Source organism: Berghia stephanieae, chromosome 1, assembly GCF_034508935.2.
Source record: "Berghia stephanieae isolate SIO BIC M18660-M18661 chromosome 1, UCSD_Bste_1.3, whole genome shotgun sequence".
NCBI classification, from domain to species: domain Eukaryota; kingdom Metazoa; phylum Mollusca; class Gastropoda; order Nudibranchia; family Aeolidiidae; genus Berghia; species Berghia stephanieae.
The window spans coordinates 58,625,768-58,653,493 of NC_088360.1; the positions used below are offsets into that span (position 1 = coordinate 58,625,768).

General features: G+C 34.5%; 1 protein-coding gene across 1 annotated transcript; it reads right to left on the bottom strand.

Annotated features, from left to right (window-relative positions):
• Positions 1 to 2,724: 2,724 nt before the first annotated feature.
• Positions 2,725 to 26,793, bottom strand: LOC144978344 (trifunctional enzyme subunit beta, mitochondrial-like). Its single transcript, XM_078924247.1, has 15 exons — positions 26,655 to 26,793; positions 24,878 to 24,928; positions 21,611 to 21,740; positions 18,850 to 18,881; positions 16,582 to 16,649; positions 15,711 to 15,798; positions 15,148 to 15,303; positions 14,033 to 14,160; positions 13,562 to 13,649; positions 11,258 to 11,382; positions 10,664 to 10,791; positions 8,731 to 8,818; positions 4,730 to 4,804; positions 3,953 to 4,117; positions 2,725 to 3,597 (listed from the first exon to the last, which is right to left on the bottom strand). The coding sequence occupies exons 1-15, from the start codon at positions 26,695 to 26,697 to the stop codon at positions 3,562 to 3,564; spliced, it is 1,401 nt and encodes a 466-aa protein (XP_078780373.1). The 5' UTR covers positions 26,698 to 26,793; the 3' UTR covers positions 2,725 to 3,561.
• Between the last annotated feature and the right edge of the window lie 933 nt (positions 26,794 to 27,726).

A 27,726-nucleotide genomic window follows, 5' to 3' on the forward strand; every position in this document is an offset into this window, starting at 1 on the left:
TAGGGCTTTTACGGAGCTTGTAACACATTTAGGTCATATCAGCGTCAGTAAAAAGGAAGAAAATTGGATAACAAAAACATTCTAGATTTACAATTAAAAGGACTTTACGAAAAGTAAGACAAAAGGAAATGGTTCAAAAAGCGAACAGATGTTGATTCCTAGAGCACACTATCAGTGTACTTAGTTTGATAATCACCTAAAAGTTTCACCCAGACACCAGCACAAGATATCACTAAGAGGAATACACTCAAATGTTTACAAATCAAATGTTTAAAAAGAAAAAAGTACATAACAGAGAGATGATTTATAATGAAAAAAAATATAATCTCCTAAACCTATAACTATACCTCCGACTGTTTTCCTTCCCGCCAATTGTTTTTGTTTTTAAGGGTTTTACGGCGCTTGCAACACATTAAGGTCATATCAGCGCCAGTAAAAAGGAAGAAAATGGGATAGTAAAAAGTTCTAGAATTACAATTAAAGCACTCAAGAAAAGGGAAGACAAAGGGGAATTGGTTCAAATAAGAAACAGGTGTAGATTCCAAAAGCACTCTATCAAAGTACTTAGTTTGAGATCACTAAAAGTCTCATTAAGACACAAGCACAGGTCCCGGTAAGAGGAACACACTCAAATGTTTTACAAATCATATATAATATAAAGAAAGCATAATACAGTGCATAACAGAGAGATGATTTACAATTAAAAAAATATCATCTCCCAAAACTAACTATACGTTCGACTGTTTCCCTCTCAGCCAGGGCATCTGGCCAGGACCAGGACAAAACAAAGTAATCTCATTCCAAGACAAGGACAGAAAGCATGTTGGAAAACAAACAGATATAAGGGGATAGAAGACTCAGTATGTACCCCCCTGACCACTATGGGAGGTCAGGAACCTTCCAGCCAAGGACTCTGGCCAGGGTCAGGACAAAACTAAGTAATCTCATTCCAAGTCAAAGACAGAAAGCAATTGGAAAACAGGTATAGGGGTATAAAAGACACAAGTACCTCCCTGCCCACTATGGGAGGTCGGGAACCAACCCAGATAGAAGAGATTATCGACATATATAGAAACCACCAACACTTGCCAATGTTTCCATCTAAACAGGCATAACATGTTTTAATATGTCATCCATTTCGATGGACAACATTGATTATTTGAGTGAGTGGAATATTAAGCATAGAAAAATAATTAAAAATATGGAAGCACCCTCTATAGCCAATTTCAACATTACCTAAAAGTATCATCCAGTCATAAGCAGAGGATCATGCTTATAAAGATACCCTCAAATGCATACAAAGTATATACGATATATTTAAAACTAAAAACTATAATAGTAGATAACATGTTAACAACAAAGGGGGAAAAAATATCATCTGTCAAAAAATTGACTGACTCCCTCTCAGCCAAGGATCCCCACCAGGATCAGGAAAGAAACCAAGCAATCTCAATACAGAACAAAACAGAGAGCAAAGGGAAAACAGATATAGGGGAAAAGAGGACACATCTGTCCATCCACCATGGGAGATCAGAAGGCCCAACTCCAACAAAAAACTTTCTTTTTTAAAGGCTTGAGGAATAACAATATGTATTGAAATTGAAATAACTTTCTTTGTATTTGAATACAACATTTTTTTGTTATAGCCTATGTCATCTTTTGTATTGGCATTAACGAAAAAAAAAAAGCTGGTTATGTGATAATCCCTTCAATACATCGTGATCACTGGCACCATCATAGAAGTATTTTTTTATTTTTAGAAAGAGTAATTCAATATCAATATATGCAAGTATCTGAGGTAGGGAAGGAACTAGTGCTGAATAGTCAACTGCTCACCCAATAATGCATGCACTGCATTCCTTTCTTCGCCGTACAACAAAGCGTTCCAATAAACTTCCAGTTTATGATCTATCATTTTACCTTTACTCCCAAAAGGCACTGATCAATATGTAGCAATGACTATGAAAAATGTTTTTTTCTCTTTTTGAGGAAAATTTTTGTCTAAAATCAAAGCCCTATCTCCACTGAGTAAAAATGTTTTTGAATTTTGAAAATCCATTCATAAATAAACAAGTTATGCAGTTTCAAAGGTGTCATTTATTTGGGTGACCCGCAAAGAGGAAAAAAACGCGAAAATATGGGACGCTTTTTCGGCATTTTTTTCGACCTTTGGTTGTATCTTGCGTAATAAGTGGATTAAAAGATTGAAACTTGAAGAGCAAATTAGGATGGTGTTTTGAAAAATACGGGAAAAGTACTCGTCATATTCATATGAAATTTTACAACCAAAAAGAAGAAATGTTCATGTATTACCTTGTCAGCGAAAAAACTTCCACGCCCGGTAGTTTTAGAAATATTTTACTCCAAAGAGTAAAAATCTATTTTTAACGGTCTTCTGAGTAATCGCAGAGTTTTGTCGCTTGACATAATCTAAAATGACCTTTTTCTAACTGTGTGCCAACTTTCAGTCATATTCATCGATAAACAGCGTCGTAATTAATTTTTTAAAATAGCATATACGAAACGGCTTCGTCTCATATTTTGACGCGAATTCGGGCACTTCGTTAGCGAAAAAGAGGCCCAAAGATTTGTGCGGGATAGTCATTGCTACAATATGCATATTACAACGAAACCTGTATTTTGTTGTGCCTTTTGACAGCACCTCTAAAGATTTATTTTAAATTTTTTTTTTTTTCAAAGAAAGAAGGAAAAGAACAAATTCACTGATGTTAATTTCTTTAATTAATTTTTTAAATCAAAATGCACGATGAATTCAACAAAATCATAGTGTATCCAAATCTCATTGTTCGAAACAAATGTTGATGCCATATTATTCCATCTTGCCTCAAGGATCAAACTTGACACCCTTTACCACGCCATAACAATCACTTATTCTCTCATTTTAACAACAATCAACTTCTCATTCACTAGTCCCATTTAAACCGGTAAAAGGAAACAAACAAGCCCAGATCCTCCCCACCCCCCCAAAAAACAACAACAAACAAACAAAAATCAACCCAAAAACAGATAACATAATTAATGGATAGAAAATTAAGCAGAGGAAAAGATTTAAATTGAGGATAAAGAGAGTTATAATCACATTCCTCATTTACTTTCCACTTTTTTATTGTAAGTATAAAGCCTTCTACTTTTCATTAGTCTCCAACACCTTACAAAAATTGAAATAAATAAATAAAATTGAGTTTTCTGCAGACGAGAATCAATAGTAGATGCAATAATAGTTTTAAATATTCATGCAGAAGCGTACCCCCACATTTTATATTTGTTGGACCGAGTTTTCCCTTCAAAATAACCGCTACACTTCTAATTCTTCATCCTAATTTTGAATCTTCATAACATTTAGCACAGCACATACCATGTATCTCAAATTCCATAACCCTATCACATAATTACTTCCTCACATTTAACAACATCCATCACATAAGCCATGCAAATTGTTATTTCAATGTAATAAAATTATCAACATCCAAATTTCATTTGCTTGACAAAAGAATTATCATGGTTTCACTCCATAACATATCAATGGCTGTCATGACCAATTCAAGAGGGATAACGTTCAACAATCATAGCATGACCCTGGAGAAATCAAAATGGGAAAAAAATAAAATTATTTCTCCTTACACACAATAGTCAATATCAATGGGTAAGAAAACAAAAATGAGAGAATATCATATATATTACAAATAATGACATCTGTATATAATATGAAATAAATATGGAACTCCTTTAGACAAGTACTTTCTAAAATTGATTTGTTACAGAATTATATCTCAAATGTTAATTCAAGCTTCTAAAATTAAAACGCACAACAAAGTCTTACATTCTCTCTGCAACAAAATTATAACCCAAACAAATTAATTCACCCAACCACGCTTCAAACCTAAAAATATATATTTTTTTTTTTACAAATTTGCAAATGGTTTTGACTCACATGTCCTCCAGCAGCACAAGCTGCCAATAGAGCAAATCGTCCATCTTCCTTGATTAGTCTGTTGGCTGCTGTGGTCACCAGTCTGACACCAGTAGCCCCGAATGGGTGACCAAGTGATAAGGAACCACCCCATAAATTCAGTTTGTCCAATGGTGGAGCACCAGGCTGAATTACACAATTTGATGTGAGTAAATAGTAATAATTGAAACATTGAGCACCTAAAATTAGAGAAAGATAAAGTGAGGTGATTCCCCCTTAACCTCTGAGACTTCATATTTTTGATAAATTAATAGCTATTATTAATTAATCAATAATAAAAATGTGGGTGTCCGAGAGAAAAGAGCAAATCTTTAAAACCATGAAGAATTTCCAGTCACCTAACCTTTAAATGGATTAGACAAATGTATTTTCAGAAAACTGAGAATGATTGATGATTACCACGTGTCCTTTGCTGCTCAACTTACAAAGTTAATATTAACAAACCAAGGACATAATAAATGGAAACCAGTTAAGGTCGTTTATCAAATAGATCAGCTCAGTTTTTTTTAAAAAGGTAAAAAAAAAAAAAAAAATAGATGAAATTTTAAAAATAGGGATTATTTCAGTATCTCATCTAATCACTTCTTCATATTACTCTAATGATTCAGTCCAATAGCATTATTGTTCTATTGCATAGCCCAACAAATCAGTTCAATCAATCGATCGATATTAAAAGGGAAATTCAATATTTCATCATTAGTCGTGCAGACAGATGATATCTGCATTTAAATCACTTACCTTTTCTGAAAGACCCATGTAAGAAGTAGCGAAATGATCCGAGTCCAATGCTTTCATATTAGCCAAAATCTGACCCTGTGGACAATAATTTCAATCTTAAAATACAGATCTGATCCTTACCACTGTTTTTTATTTTTTTGTTTTTAAGGGTTTTACAGCGCTTGCAAAACATTCATTAAGGACATAATCAGCACCAGTAAAAAGGAAGAAGGGATAGTAAAAAGTTCTAGAATTACAATTAAAGCACAAAAGAAAAGGTGAGACAAAGGGGAATTGGTTCAAATAGGGAACAGATGTAGATTCCAAGAGATCACCTAAAAGTCTCAACCAGACACAAGCACAGGTCCCAACCAAGAGGAATACACTCAAATGTTTACAAATCATATAATATAATATGTAAACTAAACATAATGCAATGCATAACAGAGAGATGATTTATATGGAAAAAAATATCTCCCAAAACTATAACTATACATTCGACTGTTGCCCTCCCAGCCAAGGAACTCCAGCCAGGGAAGACGACAAGAAACAATTGGAAAACGGGTATGGGAGGATAGAAGACACAGCATGTACCTCCCTGCCCACTATGGGAGGTCAGGATCCCCACACAGGGTCCTTACCACTGATTCATACAAGCATATCAATGGTTATAAAAAATAATCAATTCGCCAATTCTGATTCAGTAAAAAATGAAAATATTATAATGTGCATAGTATAGATGGTTAGACAAGTGGAACTGCTATAGATAAAATGGAGGACAAACATGTTGACGTTGACATTACAGTTGTCAAATGTTGATATAAATGTTTTGCCGTTAACGATAAAAAATAATCGCGGAAATCCAAAGACAAATACAAAGCTTCAAGATAATAACGAGTGGAAATGTATGATGAGATTATATTGTAAAAGATGAAAACATTGCCGACTTTAGTCATTTAATTTGATGAAATTAATAATACAATACAACCAGAGATTACTACCATTAATTCTCATTTATTTTATTTACGTGATTAAACTTAATAGTATGTCTGAATGAAAATCAAATCTTGATTGTACAATTCTATAAAAAGAATGAGGAAAATGCATATGATACTCGGTTCAAACGAGCACTCATTGTTTTGGAATTTCAGGAAGAAATTTATTATTATTATTACTTTTATTTATTTATTTCATTTTTTACAGTTTAGCTCTGAGGATAAAAATCAGATTCAAGGGACTTTACTCATTCAAGAATCCTTCAGTAGTCCGTAGTTGAGTTTACTCCCTTATATAATAAAAGCAAAGATAGTAGGCAATTAAGTAAAATGTTCACTATTTCTGCCTGCCAAAAGAATCATAACCACTTTCCAAAACTATAAAAACCTCTAACATTTAAAGCTTGTTAGAGAAAATCAAGTGAGAATTATTATCCCTCTTGGGATTTAATAATGATAACAAAGAACTAAATGAAAATGACATCAATTTCACTGATTCTATAACTCCATTTTATATCAGAGGCATCAAATAGAAAACAGCTCAATGTGACCAAACAGTTTTATGCCAATAACAAACTAATCAGGTAAAAAGGGGTGATGTATTTGGTTTAGAAATACCATGGTGAGTGGTGCTTTCTGGAAATTCGTGTGTCAAAGACTAGAAAAAAATGTTTTAAATTCATTATGGTTTGGTTGTTTTCAGCAAAATTGTGTTGATATTGGAAATTAAATCCCAACCAAGAAACAGCAGTATTTCTTTACTTATTTAGATTCTTATAATTAACAAACATTTTCTTAAATTGATGCTTCATATTCTCTTTCTGTTAACCACTTCCTAATATTTGAAGTGTGAATATCCATTTTTAAAAAAAATGTTTATTATGTATCAACCATAGGACCCTAGTTATTCACAGTAATTGAGTTAGTTGAATATTAATCTTTGTGACAGCAGATGAGATATAAATTTACGCTATAAGTATAGAGAGTATGCAGTAAAGACTAAGGGAATTAATTTTTGACATTTTACACGGTTTAGTCCTTGATTGGCAACCAATCCTTTCAACACAATGGACACTGTATCGAGAAAACGCTAAAAAGAAAAAATTGAATGTATGAAAGAGATTGATCCATACGACATACAATTTGAAAACTGGACAAAGACTTAAAGACTTATCCTCCAATCACGTACCATCATATCTCTATCTATCTATCTATCTATCTGTCTGTCTGTCTATCTATTATTATTATTATTATCTCATCACGTACCTATTATCTCTATCTATCTATCTATTGTCTGTCTTTCTGTCTGTCTGTCTTCTGTCTTCTGTCTATCTATCTATTATTATTATTATTTATATTATTTATTATTATTACTATTACTACTATCTATCTATCTATCTATCTATCTATCTATCTATCTATCTATTATTACTATTATTTATTACTATTATTATTATTTTTTTTTTTTTTAAATCATTAATATATTTGTGACCCTCCATCTCGAAATGGGGGGGGGGGGGGGGAGAGAGAGAGAGAGATGAGAGAGAGAGAAGAGAGAGAGAGAGAAAGAGAGAGAGAGAGAGAGAAGAGAGAGAGAGAGAGAGAGAGAGAGAGAGAGAGAGAGAGAGAGAGAGAGAGGAGAGAGAGAGAGACTGCTTGTATGTGCATTGTAGAGGGCAGGAGCTAAATAGAATAAAGATATAAATATGTGTGTGTGTGTGTGTGTGTGTGTTTGTATGTGTGAAAGAACCACGAGGGAGACAAAGAGAGAGCGAGACTGGTAGATACAGAATGGGGGAAAAGGAGGGAGGGGGTGGAGCAAAGAATAGGTAGGGATAGTATTGGGAAACATATTGACCAATGAGATTGCAATTTAAAAAATGGGACTGGTCAAATCATTTGTTGCATTGTTTCCATTTAGAGTCAGATGACAGCTTGAAGAGGAGGGGATGGGGCTTAATTTGTAATGACTTACATGAAATCATATAATTGAATCTTCTTGTTTGAGCTGCAACCTCAAGCTATTTAGGACACGTCACTTGTTATCACAACTCCCTGGGGTCAATTGTCAGTTATTAAACTCTCCTCCTCTTTCTTTAGGGTTCACCCACATTGTTTATTGTCTCAAAAGACCCCACCCTCATTCCACAATGAATACACGATAAAACGAACCTTTCTCTCTCTCACTGTGTGTCTGTCTGTCTGTCTCTCTCTCATGTAAACAACGCGATAGAAAGTTGCAGTGCTCTTAGTTCAAGGGAAGTAACCGTGGATGGTAAATGTGTGACGTCATCGGCATACTCTCTATAAGATTTTGTATTTGTATCACTCGCAACACCACAAACCCCTATCCCCTAACCCTGGCCACCCCCTCACCAGTCGTAAACCAAAGCAAACAACAACAAAAAAACCCAAAGTTTTTCAAGAAAAGTAAGGAGCAGTTAATAATAACAGCCATTAAATGTTTGTTTTTAAGGGTTTTTATGGTACTTTCCCAATTTGTACCTTTCCTCTTTGTCTTACTTTTTCCTCAAGTCAATTAAAAGGACTTGAGGAAAAAGTAAGACAAAGAGGAAAGGTACAAATAGGGAACAGATGCAGATTCCAAGAGTACACTATCACTGTACTTAGTTTGAGATTACCTAAATGTTTCACCCAGACACCAGCACAAGATCCCACTAAAAGGAATACACTCAGATTTATACAAATTATATGTTAAAAATAAAAAAAAGGACAATACATAACAGAGAGATGATTTACAAGGAAAGAAATATCACCTCCCAAAACTATAACTATACATTCTACTGTTTCCCTCCCAGCCATTTCAAGAATGCAATTGGAAAACAAATACAGGGGGATAGAAGATATAGCAAGTACCTCCCTGCCCACAATGGGAGGTCGGGAACCCCACCTAAAAAGCCATTACATAAATCATCTTTTTAAATAATTCTTGTGTGAAAAAGCAAAGAGAAACCACCAGGACAGGAAAACAAACATAAAATTACAGTAAAGAATGGATCAACTTACAGCAAAAGCCTCATGGTATTCAAAGACACTGATGTCATTTAACGTAAGGCCAGCTTTCTTCAAAACTCGGGGTGTGGCATATGCTGGTCTGTTCATAAATGAGAGGGGAACAAAGAGGGTGAAAAGAACATAAAACATCTGGGAGTAGACAAAATGCTAGAATCTTGCAAGAAACTGCGATGAAAATTTCTTATAAGCTCTTTCTCTTCTAGTTTAAATATTGGTGGCTATCAATGGAATGATACTAAAAATAGTTTTTATTAAAAAAACAAATCAAACAAATAAAACAAACTTGACCAAAGTTTGAAAAATTACAATTGGATTCCAGGAATGAAGAACTTTTGTAAAACTAATGCAGTAAAAAAATCCCATAAGTGTCATGCGAAGCTTTAAAAATGAGTTATTGCGCAAAAGTAAGTTCATGGATTAAAAAAAAAAATATATATAAAATTCAAGGACTGGTCTTGTATCCTCTTGATTATCTGTCGTCCAAAAAATGCTCAGTTTGTTGTTGAGCATCGAAAGATATAATTTCATCCCAGTTTCTCATATCTGTAGAGTTCTGATATCTCAGTTGGTAGAGCTCTAGCTTCACATGCAAGAGATATAGATCCATCCCGGATACAGTCGAGAGCTTTTTCTGACCCCCTGTCTGTCTATAATCAACCATTAAAATAAAATAAAAATTCGCAACATCCACCAAATGTACTCAAAGTGCTTTACAAAGGGTTCCTGACCAACAGCAACACACAACATAGAGAACGAGACATGACACCTGTTAGGTGATAATACAAATTTTTATGACAGAGATAATGCTGTTAATGACCATGTACTCATTTTACACCTAGGTACGGTGAGAAAATGTGAGTAAAGAGTCTTTTCCAAGGACTCAACAATGTGCCAAGCAAGGCTTGAACCCAGGACCTTCCTATCCTAAAGTGTCATACCACAAGACCACATAGCCTCACAGTTAACAAACCTGAGCTTACAGCTGTGTAAAAGAATTCAAATATGTAAATCAAATTGATTGAAATCAATTCATTTCAATGTTTCACTCAATAGTACGTTAAATACATGATATCAAACAGTTAACGGTGGAACCTATGTCAATACAGTACTCACTGGATTCTACCAGGCCAATACCAGCACGCTCTGCAATACGATACAAAAGATTAAGAAGACCCAATTTTATCTATATAAGTCACTACCTCCTATGTGCATGGGATTTCGGCAGTCTCAGATTGTAGCACGCATTTTGGTTTCTCCCAAGAGACTGCTCAGATCCAGAGAGTACTGTACTATCAGAATCACAGAGCGCAGTGAGCACGAGTTGATCTCAATTTATGTAGCATTAATTGTACAATAAAAGTCACTTGCCAGATTATGGTTTAGCTCACTCAATCCTAGAATTTTTTGTTACTTTTCAAAATTGGAAAAAATGTATTAAAAATGAGCATGTGCATAGATAGTTTTATTCAACGACCATTAACATGTAAAAACTAAAATTATTAGCTTTGATACTACGCCTCTAATTTGTCTTATAAAAATGTAATAAATAGGCATGGGGTAAAAGTAACCCGGGTAAACTACGGATAGAGTCGGTGTTAGTGTTGAGTGAGTTAAAAAGCTAGTCTATCTCTACCAGATTCTATTAGGTCTAAAAGACCTAGCTATTCATCACCACTTGGTAAGCAGAGTAATATTTATGAAAATTCCTTTCCTAAGGGCATACCATCAAGGTGCTTAAGTGCTGCTTTGAAATCTCAAATCTAATCCAGGTCATATTTCACGTCAAAGACCGTACTGCTGAACCACAGTGACAACCTTAGGTAGCTGAATATTTATTTATTATCTTTAAGCTATGAATTTTTTAAAAGTCTGGATAAATATCATCTACATGTTTTCATATGATCAGCTACAAGTAGCAATTTACCCCAGCAGAAGTTGGTCTTTAGGATCCTGTGCAACATAGAGGTACTCTCTCAAGTACGCCTTTGGTTTGTATCCCATAGCCAGGGCTTTCTCTTCAGACATGATAAGGCAGGCAGATGCACCATCAGTCTGAAAATAATTGATACATTATTATAAATGCCATTCTTAAACTATGTAGATTCATGTTTGGCATCAGTGGCTGAGTGCTGTGTTGTCTCGTCCTATAATCAAAGTTAAGTGAAGTTGAGTGAGGTCAATAACAAGATGATTGCAGAGTCTGACCACTGCCTTGTGTATGGATAGTGCACTAAATACAAATTGCTAGACTGTAATATGTTCCCTAGTTTACATAACTCCATTAAGGGACATATAGTCAATTATATTATACCAATAATGTAAAAATGTTGACACAACAATATGCCTAACAAGTAAACTGTATTTATATAATAAAAATTCCGCTGCATATGACCTGCTGGTGGAATAAATGAAGAAACCTTGAAAATGCTATAAACAAATAGTTCTAATTATTTACTTGAAATCATGACATCAAACCTTTTCTTCAAAACGATAAAGTCAAAACTATTAAAAGAATTACCAAGAAAGAAGCATTGGCAGCTGTGACAGTGCCATGGGGTTTAATGAACGCTGGTTTCAGTTTGGCCATTTTATCCATGCTGGACACACGAATACCATTGTCCCTGGTCACTGTTTCCATCACACCTAAATCATAAAACATATACACACACATATATATATATTTTCACGTCGTTTTTTTTACACAAAAATTTGATATGTTGGAAAATGAGTAAAAAAAAAGAAGTGAGAATAAATAAATAAATAATTCGCTTCAAGAAACTGTCGAACACTCTACATGGTTCCAGCTAACTCCCCTCACATATATATATTTACCGCGAGAAGTTACATCTGCACCCACTTTAGATTTATTTACAGAACTTCTAGATCACTGCTGAATTTTCATCTTAATGTTATTGTTCATGTCAAAATCTTCATGAGTGAAGGTGGAGATTAAAGGAAGATTCAAATTCAAATATATAACATTTAAAACACCACTACTACTACTACTACTACTACTACTACTACTACTACTACTACTACTACGACTACAGCTAATAATAACAATAATAATAATAATCATAATAATAATAAAAATAACAACAGCATTTATATATGCACATTGCACATATTCAGAAATGCTTCAAATACTTTGAGTAAAATGTAATAATTATCTTTATCACTCAATAATGACTGCAAATTCAGTCCTGAATAAATAATGTTTGAATTCATTCATTAAAAAAAAAAAAATTAAAATTAGATCAATATTTCTGAAGATCTCTGAGGACAAGCTAGAACATTCAAAACATAAGGCCCTACAACTATAAAAGATTTCCAATCTAAAGGCTGGTTTTCGTGTCAGGCATCAAGAAAATTTTATTTGTTCTGTAACTGGGAGGCAATTTAGCACATAAACCATGTGATCAAAGTAAGCATAACATAGCACGTTTCAAGTTTAAATTTGGCTGATATTTTCTAAATGCTTCATCCTATTCAAGCTAGATAGATTAACTACAGTTTGTTTTTGTTTTTAACGGTTTTACAGCGCTTGCAACACATTAAGGTCATATCAGCGCCAGTAAAAAGGAAGAAAATGGGATAGTAAAAAGTTCTAGAAATACAATTAAAGCACAAAAGAAAAGGTTAGACAAAGGGGAATTGGTTCAAATAGGGAACAGATGTAGATTTCAAGAGCACACTATCATAGTACTTAGTTTGAGATCACCGAAAAGTCTCATCCAGACACAACCACAGGTCCCAACTAAGAGGAATACACTCAAATGTTTACAAATCATATAATATAATATGTAAACTAAACATAATACAATGCATAACAGAGAGATGATTTACAAGGAAAAAAATATCATCTTCGAAAATTATAACTATACATTTGACTTTTTCCCTCCCAGTCAAGGAACTCCGGCCAGGGTCAGGACAAAACTAAGTAATCTCATTCCAAGACAACGACAGGAAACAATTGGAAAACGGGTTGAGGGGGATAAAAGACACAGCATGTACCTCCTTGCCCACTATGGGAGTTTACTACAGTAATCCTGCCCACAGAACTTAAGGGGCGGTTTGAGTCTTTTCAAAAAAATATTTAATAACCTATATTGGGCGGTTTTAATCATTCTGTATCGTCATTATAGGTTAAAAAACAACATTTCTGGTAAAAAAAATTTACTTATCTGTGTTGATACCAATTTTGCGACCTAATTTGGGGATCTGACATTAAAAAATATAACAATCTTGTGGCAAACAATCCACAAAAACTAATTAAGGAATGACCTTTATATCCTCCCACCTTATCAATATTGTACATAGTGTGTCACCATAGAAAGATTTTACGGCTTAAGCTTATGAAATTTTTATTAGAACATTACAAAGTTGATAAACAAAATGTTATGACAAAATTGATGTTAAAATTTCAGAATTAGGAATATAATTCAAAATTCACATATCTTATCAAAAAAATCTCTCTAGGGCGACAATACATTATCTCTGTGATAACTGGAAATTTTCAGACAATTTCATCGAATATATTCTGAGAAACGTTTGACACAGAATCCCATACCCTTAGAAAAATGACATATTGAGAAAATAGCAAAATAGCCTCCCGTTTTTCACACTTTTCTTACTACCTGTACCATTTTTGACTGTCTTTTTCGTGCGTTTATAGTCTACTTTAAGAATTTGGACTTCAATTATATTATTTCTAAGATAATAAAACACCAAAATCTCAAAATCAATTTTTCGAAGGATTTTCCTAACCTTAATCCTGGCAACCATCATGACCAGTTGATATTTGTCTATCTTTTCTACCTACCTGGCACTTTGTAGTCGAGCCTGTCAGACAGCAAACCTTTATTTGTTGCTTCATCAGCAAGTTTGTGAGATCGCATGGCAAACTCATCCTGATCAAAATTAGGATATAAAAAAGGGTCAGGGTAAAAGTGTTATAAAAACAATGATTGCAAATATCTATTACATCAATCTAACGATTCAATTGAAGCCACTCCAAGTACTGGTGCTATCAGCATAATCATTCAAGTCATTGAGACTTGCCAAAAAGACTATGGAACTGTTCCTGATAAAAATTAGGCGACATACTTTGTGTTTTAATTATTTTAAACAAGAAATCAGCATAACAGGTCAGGAAAGTTCAATGGTAGATGGAGTGAATGACCCCCTGAACAGGGTGCAGGTAGAATGGGAAAGGTTCCCTATTCAAGCCTGTGCCCAAGGGTGTAGAGGTACCTTTTTATTGGGAACAATACAGTAATTGTATTTGGTTTACCTGTTCTTGTCTGGAAATCTTGAAAGCTGCTGCCAGTCTATCTCCTGAATGTCCCATGGTCTCGTTTGTGGAGAATTCTGCCACAGCTGGCAGCTCTGGCACCCACGCAGAAGGGCTGAGTGCTTGGCCTGACAAATAATAAAAAGGCTTTGTGCTAAAAGCAACTCTGTAACCTAGTTTAAATCTCAATTTTTAAAAATCAGACTAGATGGCAATTTTTAAAACTATTACAAAACATCATGCACTCCACTAACTTCTTTTTTTAATGAGGAAGCTTGTTGAGGACTAAATCGATCTTTTTAGCATTTAAATATAGATATTCTATCAAATGAATGGTTAATGTATTGGTTGATGTAAAATTAAGCAGTGATAGAGTGCCTAACTGAGTGCTGATTTCATTATTCTTTTTACATCCAATGCATCAATGGATATGGTTAGCACTAGTCAGCATCAAACAGTACAGCTGAGGGAAAAAATTAAATATGGGATTCGAAATGATTGATTACTCATTAGCTGAAGGCCTGTTTTGTTTATTTATTTTGAAGGGGGTTTACAGTACTTGCAAAATTTTAAAGACAATTCAGCACTAGTAAAAAAGTTCACTGTAAGATAAATCGATGACTAGAGCAAGGAGACTAATTCAAACAATGAACAGAAATAGATCCAAGAGCGAGTTGTACATGAATCTGGTCTCAGACCATAAGTAAAATTCCCACCTGACTCAAGCATGGGATCCAAGAGGGATACACTCAAACGGTACAAATTACATACAAATATATCTAAAATAATGAAACATAATGAGATGACAACATGGAAAAAAAGATATATTTTCATCAACACAAGACTAAAGGTAGGGGTCTGATGAAACCAAATGGATGGTCTTATTCTAAAACCATGGAAACAAATCCACTAAGGTATAGGCGGGAGGTTGGGAACAGATCCACAAGGAAGCCATCAAAGGGAAATTACACCCACAGCAGCTACAAACTGCCCCATTGGATCTCCAAAATTGGTAGCTAAGAGGCAAACATTTTTATTATTCCATTAAATGATAATGAAAGATAAAAAACTTCACTGAGTTTTCCAACTCCAAATAGCACAACTTGCAACATTACCTATAAGCTGCAACTTAGCAGGCAAGGTTTTGGCCTTGGTTGATGCCAACATGATGTTTCTCATCTTGCGACTATGCCGAATTGGAACGTCAGACATAAATTCAACACCCCCAGCTACCACAGCATCGCACTGACCTGAGGCTATCAGACTCACACCTGTCATTTTTCAATGTAATAATAGTTATGAATAAATGTAGTAAACTGCAGGCTAAAAAGATCATGTCAAAGAAAAGGCTACTTATACTTTGACAATAAAGCAGAAAATATTTCATTTAAGGGAGAAGAGAATTGTGATGTAAAATGAATGATTGAGAAAGTACATTTACAAATCACGTCATAAATACGAATATATATCATTTTTATAAGCACAAAGATAAAAACCAATTACGTGAATGAAAATTATCTTATTTTATTCTCTCCACAACAAAACTATATTTCATTCTTCATTGCTTAAATTGATTGAGCAAAGTTTTTATAAAGCTTCAATAATTTAAGATGTTGGTATAAAATTGTGATTTAATAAATGGGGATTATCAGAAAAATCAACAAACAAATTACCTAACCTGTGGTTATGGCTTGATTGGATGAGATGCAAGCTTGAGTGACAGTGTGAGCAGGGATACGGTTAGAAAAACCAGCCCCCAAAGCAGCCTAAAAAAATCAGTCCAAGGAACATTAAAAAATATATGTATATATACGTTTAATATTTCTGTACTGCATTAACAGGAAAAAGAAAATATTTATTTAAAAATAATTTAAGCCACTGTAATATTATTTGGCATTAACATTTCCACTTCATACAAAACTATTTACTGCAAAATATGTGCCTAAATTACTAAGCATGATTGTAGAAACCAACCAGAAGACAATGCGGTTTAAAATATGCACCCAAAACTTTCATCTTTGCTCATATAATTTTCTTCGGTCAAACAGCAAATAGGCAACTTTTCTCATGATTATCTCAGAAAGCTATTGACATACTTATGACACAATGACGATAAAATTTGAATTTCATTGTAATGCAGTCATGAAAAGATAACTTCCTGGAAGATGAGACCAAATTTTTTCCCCACTTTATTTTTGTAACTAATTTTAGTAATGGCAACAGCCTCAACATGAATCTGCTTCTGGTCAACACTACAAAAAAGACTGGCATTGCCTAAGTAAAAGAGTTGTTTCCAGGTTCAGAGAAAGAAAAGGAAAGGAGAGTTGATTCCACGCAAAACTATCGAAATGCCTAAATGTGATGCCTCAAAACAGGACAATTGAATTCTATACATTACTGGCATGGTCGCTACTAAAAGCTGTTACATGAATGAAGTAAGCTCACATGACGTCAAAAAAATACTAAGACTGCACTGTGTCAATCCACCTAAAATATAAAAGAATTAGGTGGCAAGAGTTTGAATGGTAAATAAATTTGCCACAACCCACCTCTCGAGCAATGTTACTAGTCTTTACTTCCATAATGACTGTGCCATACACAATGTAGTCCACAGTATCTGGTGGAAAATTATAGGAAATTAATAAAATAAAGAATGTCAACAAAAAGATAAATACACTTAAATTTTGTAGACTAGTCCCTTTTCAACTTTTTAAACCTAAGATTTGGAACTTCCTGCCTCAATTTGTCATATCTTCAGGATATACTACGATTTTGAAGGAGCAACTCAATACACCTTTTTATAAAATACAGTACATTTTAACTGTAGTAAGAATTTAACTTATCAAAAATACTCTTTCTTTTGTTCTTTTGATAATTCTTTCATAAGATTAAGTACTGTGTGGGTATCTTAAGTGATGATTATAAGATAAGTATAAACCCCTTAAGATTTCAGTGATAAAGGTTAAATTATATGGCTCAGTGGATCACAGGTACAGTGTTGTGTCTCATTACAATGATCAAGCAATTTTAAGCAGAAGATCGATAAATGTAAAGTGTCTCATTAAAAAAAAAATCCAGCAATTTTAAACACAGGCATTGTCAGTCTTGTCTCATCACAAAAATCAAGCAATTTCGTTTAAACAGAAACATGGTCAGTGGTCAAACCTTGACTAAGGCACTTCACCTGGCTATAGACATTGACGGATATTGTGAAAGAGTTAGTACAGAAAACTTGACTGCTATAGAATGAAATATAAAGATGGGTCCATATGACCTGCTGAGGAAATAATTGAAGCATTGTGAAGTGCAATATTTATGGTAAATCCATGGAAATGTACTCTATATAAATTTTTAATTAATGTTTTATCTATTTATTGACATAAAAACACTTTTTTTATAACAAAAAAAAATCTCTTTAAACAACTGATTTTTTACAATAATTGCTTGGCCACTTCAAAATGTATTCCTTTTGATAAAAATGGTGTTGATTGTTAATTGTTTTTAAGGTTTTGATGGTGCTTGCAACAATATAAGGTCATTTCAGCGACAAGAAAATAGAAGGCAATAAAATAGCCAAAAGTTAAGATCATGCTAACAAATGCCTATGAAAAAGTAAGACAAAGGGGTCAAGTTCAACAAAGATTTGAAATCATCTAAAATCCTACTGTCAATAAATATTACACGATCTCCAAAAATGGGTATACTCTAATGGTTACAAAAAGGCATTTAATTTAAATCTTATAATAGAAAAGTGATTTAAAAAGGAAAACCTATCAACTTTCACAGAAAGGTAAATGAATCAAATTGTTTCCCTCTCATCTAAGCATTTAGTGAAACCAAGTGAAACCTCGTTCCAGAACAAGGAGACAAAGCCACATGGGAAGGATAAATGATATAATAGGATAGAAGAGATATATAAATAAGTGCATTTTTTTCAACAAGATTATCAAACACATTTTCAGGACAATATTTTGGCATGGCCAACCACATAAATGTAACAAAACAAGGCAATCCAGTAAATATTAAAACCATCATTCCCATATACAAGCATGCCTACCCTCAAATTCAATTTCAGGGACATTTTACAGATAAAACCTCAAATTTCAGGAACAATACATTATGCAATAGTAATGTCTTAAAAGACAGTCAAACGTCTGATATCAAGAGTATCAAATTTTTTTCATGAGCTTTTATACTGCGCAATATCCACTAAATGTGCTAAAAGCGCTTTACAAGGGGTCCCTGGCCAACAGCAACATTTAACATTGTTATGGTAGTGGTGGTGTGGATGATGAGTTGTTGTAGTAGTGGTGGTAGACATGACAACGTGGTAGTAGTTGTAGTATTAGTGGTAGGGATGATGATACGGTAATAGTAGTTGTAGTATGGTTGGGATGATGATGTGGTGGTAGTTATTGTAGTGGTTGTAGTGATGATGATACAGTGGTAGTTGTAGCGGTGGTAAGGGTGATGAAGGTGGTAGAATAATAGTTGATTTTTTAAAGTTCCGGGTAAAAAATGAATTTCCGTATTTTCCAGACAGCCATTATATTTTTCACATTTCCGGACAAATTCGGAAATTCCAGGACAGTAGGCATGCCTGCATACATAATATACGTTCTAAGCATTTCAGTAAAGACCGATAATCTCAGAGATATACATTATGAAAATCCCTTGATTATTTTTGTTCATTATAAACTTATTTTAAATTGTCAAGATTTTTATTTATCAAAAGTCTCAAAACATTGGTCGATTTCCCATACAAGGCAAGGAAATGACTGTTATGAACATACAAAATAATTCACAAACCCACAGACCTGTTGGAATTCCAGTCCTCTCAATAAGACCTCTGAAAAAATTTAATGAAAGTATATAAATATTGAATATCATCATAATGTAATTCATTTATTATCAAAATATATAGAATTTTCCATGCAGTTGATAAATTATAAGGGACTATTACTATTAGAAAGTTCTGACAGTAGTATTGTATATTACAAACTGAAATTTGCTCAAGCCTTCAAAGTACTTTCCCTTTCATAGTATGCAAACAGTCAGCCTTGTCAACCAATTCTGAAAAGCACGGCAACAGCTGTTTAGAGGTAGAGTTCGTGGTCAAGTAGTAGTAGTAGTAGTAGTGGTAGTAGAAGCACTAATAACATTAATAATAGAATTGATAAGAGTAGTAGTAGTAGTTCCAGTAGTAGCAGCCCTTAATTGACAACTTTTTCAAGGTCTTATATGCATTCAAATTTTCTGCCATCAACAAGTTTTCCTTCAAGACAGGAAATTACCAATGGCAGGGTTGCCAATTCAAGAAGCAGAAATTTACTGAACTTTTACGCAGACACACAGACCGACAACATTCTGAGTGCTGAACTCCATAACAAAAAAGACAGTATGTTCTTTCTTTTTTTCCCATTTAGCAGGTGGTTGGAAAGTAAACAGAGTGTTTATAACATATTGAATTCTTCTCATCCAAGGCCATCAAGGTTATTGTGCCACTTTTGACATTTGGCGCCATTGTATCTAGACTAACGTCATGAATATGGAAGTGTCACCAAAATTCATGCAACTGAGCAGAGGTGTCAAAAATAGACACAAGACATAATTGTGATTTTTCTGTTTAACTACCACTTGGCAGCAGCCTCTTATGGTTCTCACACTACTGTGTTATGACGATCGACCCAATCAGCAAAGTCCGGTCCGCATTTGTGCACCGTCGCGAACCCGCCGGGTAGCATCGTCACAATACCACTTGGCGGAAAATGTTTGACATTGCAAAAACAGCGGAAAATTTCTGAAAAAATCCTAAAATCCTGGAATTCCACGGATCCGCGGAAGATTATTATCACTGCTTTCTAGCAGAGCAACCAAAAATGGCTGACGGGGAGGGGAGAGGTACTTATGAACCGACGTCTTTTTCTAGCAGTTTATTGTAGAAATTTCAATCGAAGTAGTCTGTCTTGAAAACAGTGCCATGTCAATTCTCGAATTTGATGGAAAATTAATTGCTCCCAGCGTATCTACTATTATCTATGACGGGTCTACAATGACAGCTCATGACATTGGTGTGATGATCGCTCAACTTTGCTTGAACTACGCCAGCACAGCTGCATCAAAATCGGCATTCATCAACAGCCACAATTTATTTCTCTGTGGCTCAAACCCATGCTTTTCAATTTCTATCGGGTCTTGATTATCGTGGTCAAGTTATGGAGATTCCCCAAGGTCAAGAAAGACAAAAAGCTAGCTTGGCGCTGCAAGTTGCATAAAGGTATTATATCAGCGTTTTTCTCTTTAACTCCGTATACGTAGGAGTGGACATCATGATTCACCTTCGTAATCATGTACATGATCAACGAAAAGAAATAATGATAGCAAGCACAGTATCTTATAACTGAGGCATGTTCTGTACATTAGCTGGTCAACCGCCATGGCATTCGCTTGCAGCACAATGGTCGGCTGGCTAGTGAGCGTTCGTGCAATGTGAAGTGCCAAATAATAAAGATTTTCGTCTCGCTTTGCCATTTATTGAAAATGATCAAATCAACTGGACTAGAGAGGATTGGATATCATTGATCATTGATCGGCCAATCAATGATTTTAATTATCTACGACTATGGGATTTCATAGGATGGAGACCAGGAATTTCGCATCCACTATCAATTTCAAATTGGTGATTATCACCACATCAATGTCACTATACAGGGTTTTTACAAAAATGTATGTCATTATGGTGGTTTTTCTCACCCTCTCTTGTTTATGTTCCTCTATATGCATGGGGTATCCATCTTGCACAAACCTTTTTTCATGCCTAGATGGTTATGGACAATTTTGTGAATGGAGACATTAAAAAGTCCAGTAATTTTTCAAAGTTCTCGTAGATAAGAATGAGGGTCTTCCTTAATGAGTGTGAGGTAGAAACGACAATGTACTCATTCACTGCTGAATTTGGGCACCCACAATGAGGATTGTCAGGCATGTGTTATTTACCTTAATTGAATTCTTTCACCTAATGGAAAACAGTTAATAAAGAGCAAGAATATTCGCCCCAAATGATCTGGAAACTTTCATGGATCAATGTTGGAGATTCACCAAGCATTAAAATATAGAATTTAATGTTTTCTTTTGAACAATCCATCTTGTCTCCTCAGACCCCACACCATCATTTCCTTCCCGACATCATAGTGAAAAATGAGTTTGAGAGTATATATATATAAGGATTACTTTCATAAATAAATTTAATATCTGAACTTGATAGCTTAGCTGTAATAGGTCAATAATCAAACCCGTCCATCATATTTTAACAAAATGAAATGTCAGTAAAACAGGTACAAAGTTTTGAAAATAAAATTAAAAAAAAAATATTAATCATGAAAATGCTTCAGAAATGCAAATTTATTCGTTTTTGGGCAACAATGAATTAAGCTGTTTGAAAGTTGACGTTGTATATATATATATATATCATCAGTGAATATCTGATGAAGAATAAATCACTATTTGTAATAAACACATTAACCATATAATAATTTTGTTGTCAACTTGGACAGATTTAATCATTTTATATTATCTCACTTTAATGAATGTCTGGCTAGATCATGGGGCATCAATTTTTTATACTGTGTTCCTGCCATCAAGAAGGGGGTCCTCACACCATCAACCAAGACCACATTACCCACACCTGGCTTTTTGGCAGCAGCTGGTTCTGTGTTATACATTCAAGCAAAACATCATTTTTAACTGAGCAAAAAAAATAGTAAGCAAGAAAATTTTTAACAAGAATTAATACATCATTAATGGCCTGTAACAATACAAATGTGACTAGAGTCTACAGAATTTCATTTCATTATCTTTTCTAATGCTTTTTGTGAACTCATTATGTATGATCTCACTGAACAGAACCTCATGGCCAATAAAACCTAAAGATTATATAGTCTCTGTGATGTGTTTATTGTTGAAACCTGGACACATAACAGCTTCAACACATCATAGCTTCTAACAATTTATTGAGGCAAGCTGTTTATTTATAGGTTGAATCAAAAATTTTTAAAAATTAAAAAAACCCAACAAAACAAAAATAAGGTTTGTTGAAAATTTGTTTCGCGCAACATCAACGTAATGCGCTCAAGAAGCTTAAAAGAGATACAAAACCAACAGCATCATTTAACGTGTGGGACAAAACATCCGCATTTTAAGCCCTAATACAATTTTTTTTTACAGAAACTAATGTTGCAATCATCAGCTATCAGTGATGATAATGGCAATTTGTCAAAAAGGAGGAAAATGTATCAATCTATTGATGAAACTCAAACAAAATACAAAAACAACTAAGTATCATAGTTACAAAATATTCTGTAAGATATTACTACTACAGTTTGAATCCATCCTTATCAAAAGACATAAATTTACTTTTTGTAAATAATTAATGAATTGCCATTTCCACAAACTATCTTAAAAGGTCTACATTATATTACTCATATCCCTTACTATATCAAAAAAATATGATAAACTTTTGGCCAAAATGCCAGAAAGTATTTATTTTTACTTTATAAAACAGGCTACAATACTTTTGATACTCCAACCTGGTGCTTACGCAGCTTCCAAATAAGACTCATGAATCTTTAATAAATTGCAAAAACATAGTCTATATAAAAAAGGTAAAAAGAGTAAACTAAGTCAATCACCCTATTACTATTGTCTCTTTATAACCAGGGGTCTGATTCATTGATCCAGACTATAACAAAGTAGTCTAATACTTGGGAAAGTCTGAGTCTATGAAAAGTAAGCTATTCATATTCTGGAGTCAGACATAGTCTCTGACTATCAAGTCTGGGACTACATGTGCGAAGTCTCAGACTACAAAGGTCAATCTTTTTTAAACAGGGGATTCCCCAGAAAAGTATGACAATCAAAACATCACAGAAATGTGTTACTTTTCCAGCTGCACATGTGAAGTAGCACAGAAATAATATCTATTTCTACTTCTTGTTTGTTTTGATCGTTCCCCCCCCCCCCCACAAAGAAAAATAGTGTGAGACAAGTTTAGGGGTGTAAAAATTGTTTGAGAATGTGTGTATGTGTGTAATGTTTTAGTAAATAAAGTCATGTGTAACATGTTCAAATAGACAATGTGTGCTGCCAAAGCCTGGACATGAAAATACTAACGAAAGAGGATAATTGAGAGGCATCGATGGAATCATATAGACAATGGACATTTCGGTACAAACCCTTCGTCAACACAACAATAACAAATAAACGTTGAACAAATAAAATGAAATGAAGTAAAATTGTATCGTCTGTACTCAACATGTTGGAGTGAATGAAGCGTTAGCGTGCGTGATCCCATGGTATGATAGAAATATAAGGCCAGTGAGAACGTGAACTTTCTAATGATAATGGACGATAAAAGACATAATAGAAAGTAATAGTAAAGTAATGGTAGTAGTAGAAGTATAGTAGTAGTAGTATAGTTAGAGTAGTGTAGTAGTAGTAGTAGTAAGTAGTAGTATATGTAATAGTGGTAGTAAAGCACTAATAACATTAATAATAGAATTGATAGGAGTAGTAGTAGTAGTTCCAGTATAGTATAGTAGTAGTAAGAGTATAGTAGAGTAGTAGTAGATAGTATAGTAGTAGTAATAGTAGTATATAGGTGGTTGCAGCACTTGTAATAGTCATCGTAGAAGTTACTTTGAAACATATGGGGAAGGATCCCTGGGTGTTTGGAATGGGCAAGATGAGTAGTGATGTGCGACGTCGAATCTTTGAGAAAGTGAGAAATAACAAAACAAAACAAAAACAAACAACAAAGATGGAACAAGTTGACACAACTCAGGTCTTTGTGATTGTTTTTTGCCAACCACGATTATGAGTAATTCCCACCAAACTGTATTAACCAGATTATAAACGTTCAAGGTTACACATAGTTATGTGTATTAGTCCATTATTTTTCCGGATGGCAATGTCGTGAGTTTCACAGCAAAGCGCATAACAACTATACCCTTTGTTCACAGGAGAAATACTCATTCTAACGTTTTTAGACGGGTCTTCTCTCAGGCAATGGACCGCGCAATGCACTGCTAGGTATTCATGGGTCTCACCACGCCCCCTTTTTCCGTCATCTTGAAAACTCCGGAATAACGACACCCCTGAATAATGACATAATTTTCCAGTCCTGTGCAATGTTGTTATCCAGGGGTTGCACCATACTTCCCCCAGCGAATAGCACATATAATTTTGATATTTAGTCCCGGACTACGCTATTTACGCATGCTAGATCGCGGGTGTAAATTTCACCCGTTAAGTCCCTCGTTTAGTCTCAGACTTTGCATAGTCCGGCTTCATGAATAGCTCGTAACGCGTTCTTGTCAGAGAAATGCAAATAGTCTCAGACTATAATCATAGTCTCGGTCCATGAATCAGGCCCATGATGACTTACATAAGGGTAGAAGAAAGGCGGTTGAGAAAAAAAGCATGGATGAATGAATGAATGAATGAATGAGAGAGAAAGAGAGAGAGAGAGAGAGAGAGAGAGAGAGAGAGAGAGAGAGAGAGAGAGAGAGAGAGAGAGAGAGAGAGAGAGAGAGAGAGAGAGAGAGAGAGAGAGAGAGAGAGAGAGAGAGAGAGAGAGAGAGAGAGAGAGACTACTTTGTCAGAATAGTTATTTTTTTAAATAAGGCAAAAACAAAAGACAAAACAAATATAAAAATTTAAACAAAGAATGATGGCATAATATCTAACAGTCAGTCAGGAACTCCAATCTGTTAAACAACTAGAGTCAAAATAATCATATTAACAAAAGATCAATATTTTCTATATAAAAAATATAAAAACTTTACTCACTTGCTTGAGCTGCATGATGGACACTGCTGGTGCACAGACATCTTAGATTTTCTGTAATCAAAGTTTATGAGTATTTCAATTCTCAATATAGAGTGCAGCACAGAAATCTTAAACAAGTAGGGACCAGGAAATATTTTTTGGTTTGGGCATGCCTCGAAACATTTTCCAGGGGTATTATTATTCCACTGCTTACATTCTGTCAGACAAAATGCACCGAATTCAATTCTTCAACCGTATGACTTTGTGGTTGAAGTAGTGTAGTGCGTTTGTTTGTGAGAGTGTGTGGATGGATGGATGGGTGTGTGTGGGGGGGGGGGGGGTGTGTGTATATGTGCACACAAACGAAAGTCCTAGTAGTTAGGCACCAAAGAGAGCAATAGTGTTATACAACATTACTGCTTCCAACCAGCACATTGTGTCCTCACCATCAAGTAAGAATGGACTGGTGCAGTTGGGTAGGATTGGTTGATAAGGGAAGTGAGTGGGGGAGCAGAGAGGCAATAAAGACAAATAAGGCATTGTGGATTAGTGTGGGCACGGCGAAAGAGAATTGGTGGCGAAGTAGAGTGGGTTTCAGCGGAGGTGTTTGATAGGTGTTGAATGGATACAAGAGAGCACATTGGATAACATTTGTAATGGGAATTTTGTTCGGTTATCTTTTTTTCTTTTCTTTTCTTAGGCTATTCAGCAGAGCTGACTACTTGAAAATCTAAAAATTCATAGTTTTTAGGCTATAGTTAGCTTTATAGATCAACAATTTACCCTAACAATGATTAAATAACACTTCAAAAACCTTTAAATTATGTAGTCTGGCATCAACTTTTATTGTCAATAAGTTTTAATGACTTAGAGATGCTCAGGAAGTTCTGAAATTGAAGCCAACATTTTGCAATTCTACGAATTTTTCGGGAGATATGTAAATAGGTAAAAAAATATTATATTTTAGAATAAGTTTACCTATTTATCTATCTCTTTACTCATTACTTCATCTCATTCTCTCTCTCTCTCTCTCTCTCTCTCTCTCTCTCTCTCTCTCACTCCCTCTCCTTCCCTTGCACACACACGCACGCGCGCGCACACATACATTTTACCTATAATGCCAATGTAATAAAACATATTATTTCCTTTTCTTGTTTCCCTGAAGAAAGCCAAAGGCCGAAACGTCGTATTTTTGTGTTTCGTCTGATTCAGTGATTCTGCAATTTCTTTTCGGTTTAAAGATAGTTTTTGAGCATAGTGATAGTGGCAGTGGCAGTTTATCGATACTTTGATTAACAGAAAGAAGAAAAAATGAAAACATAATGATTTCTTTTCGGTTTTGCAGTGGCTATTTTACATTTACAGTCCCGTAAAAATGGTTATCGGGGCTAATTTTACATAAGTGTAAGTGGTGCGGGGAGTGTTCAACTTGGCTGGAAGGAATTCCTGCTTCGTTGCTCACACTCACACCCATCCCCTTGGTCAGTGGACAGAGATGGGTCAGAATCAGCGCTGACTGACTGCTACTGAAGTTAAGATTAAGACCTACTCTAGTCTTGAAATAATCATATTCATCCTTTTTTTGTGGTTAAATTTAGAGATAATTCTAATTCTATCCATTGGAATTGAATACGTAGAATTTTTAAAAATAATAATAATCTGCTCCGATTTCGATTTCGACAAGTACAACCCAAGTAGATCGGATGGGCTAACCTGTATTTCATGATCTGATAATGATAAACAATCTGACCTGATCTTGACTGAGACGAAATGCTCAGTGCATGCCATTAGTACTTACGTTGGAATACTGGAAGTACTTTACTCAGCTGAAGGGCAGCCATTTTCGGCGAGTTGATCTAAGTATTGAGTATTGAGGCGACACTCTGAACTTTGGACTAGGTAGGTATGTCCTTGTATTCTTTCACTTACGCTATGTACTTCGTGTGTTGTTCTATATCTATGGTTGGTTGTTCCTATCTAGATTCTAGTTGTTGCCGTCTAAAAAGGAAGGAAGACAATCTTTTCACTGTAACAAGTGAAACGATTGCGCAGCAATTTTTTCACGGAAGGCAATTTTTTCACTGTATCAAATGAAACAATTGCGTAGCAATTTTTTCACAGTAATGTTTTTATCTAAAAGAGCTCTATAATCGCTATGTTGCTTCCTACTGATGTACTGACTGCGATCGTGGCCTTCGTGACTATCGAATAACGAAGGTCACGCTGCGATACCTAGATTGCTAACTTTCTGAGAGGCGTGGTCCTCGTGTTTCACTAGGATCAAAGTGGCTGTGTGGATCATAGAGAATACAGGACGAGAGGGTAAGAAAACGTCATCAAAAGTGGCTAGTGAGAGGTCGAGTGCCGCCATTTTCTTTTATATGAAACCAGGGACGCTGTGCGATTTAATCTCTATATGAATGTCTTTGACTGAGCTCGATTAACCTTGATTTGTGGACGGAAAATAGAAAAAAAGGCCAGGTTTATGATGATAAACCGGTGTGGATTGACCCTGGGACTCTGGTGAGGACCTTTGGGAATTGAGCCCAGGGACCATTTAAAATGGACATCCGTGGATATCATATCAAGGATAATAGGAGGCTAATATTAGAGGGGAGGAAACTGAGAGACGTATTATTATTATTATTATTATTATTATTATTATTATTATTATTATTATTATTATTATTATTATTATTATTATTATTATTATTATTATTATTATTATTATTATTATTATTATTATTATTATTATTATTATTATTATTATTATTATTATTATTATTATTATTATTATTATTATTATTATTATTATTATTATTATTATTATTATTATTATTATTATTATTATTATAATTATTATATTATTA

Bases quoted from the DNA above. Each gene is read 5' to 3' on its own strand.
- LOC144978344 (XM_078924247.1), bottom strand. From the start codon at position 26,697: ATGGCTGCCCTTCAGCTGAGTAAAGTACTTCCAGTATTCCAAC. The intron at 21,741-24,877 runs GTGAGTAAAGTT...TGTATAACACAG, and splicing joins CCATCATGCAGCTCAAGCAA to AACCAGCTGCTGCCAAAAAG. The intron at 8,819-10,663 runs GTAAATTGCTAC...ATTTATGAACAG, and splicing joins AAAGACCAACTTCTGCTGGG to ACCAGCATATGCCACACCCC.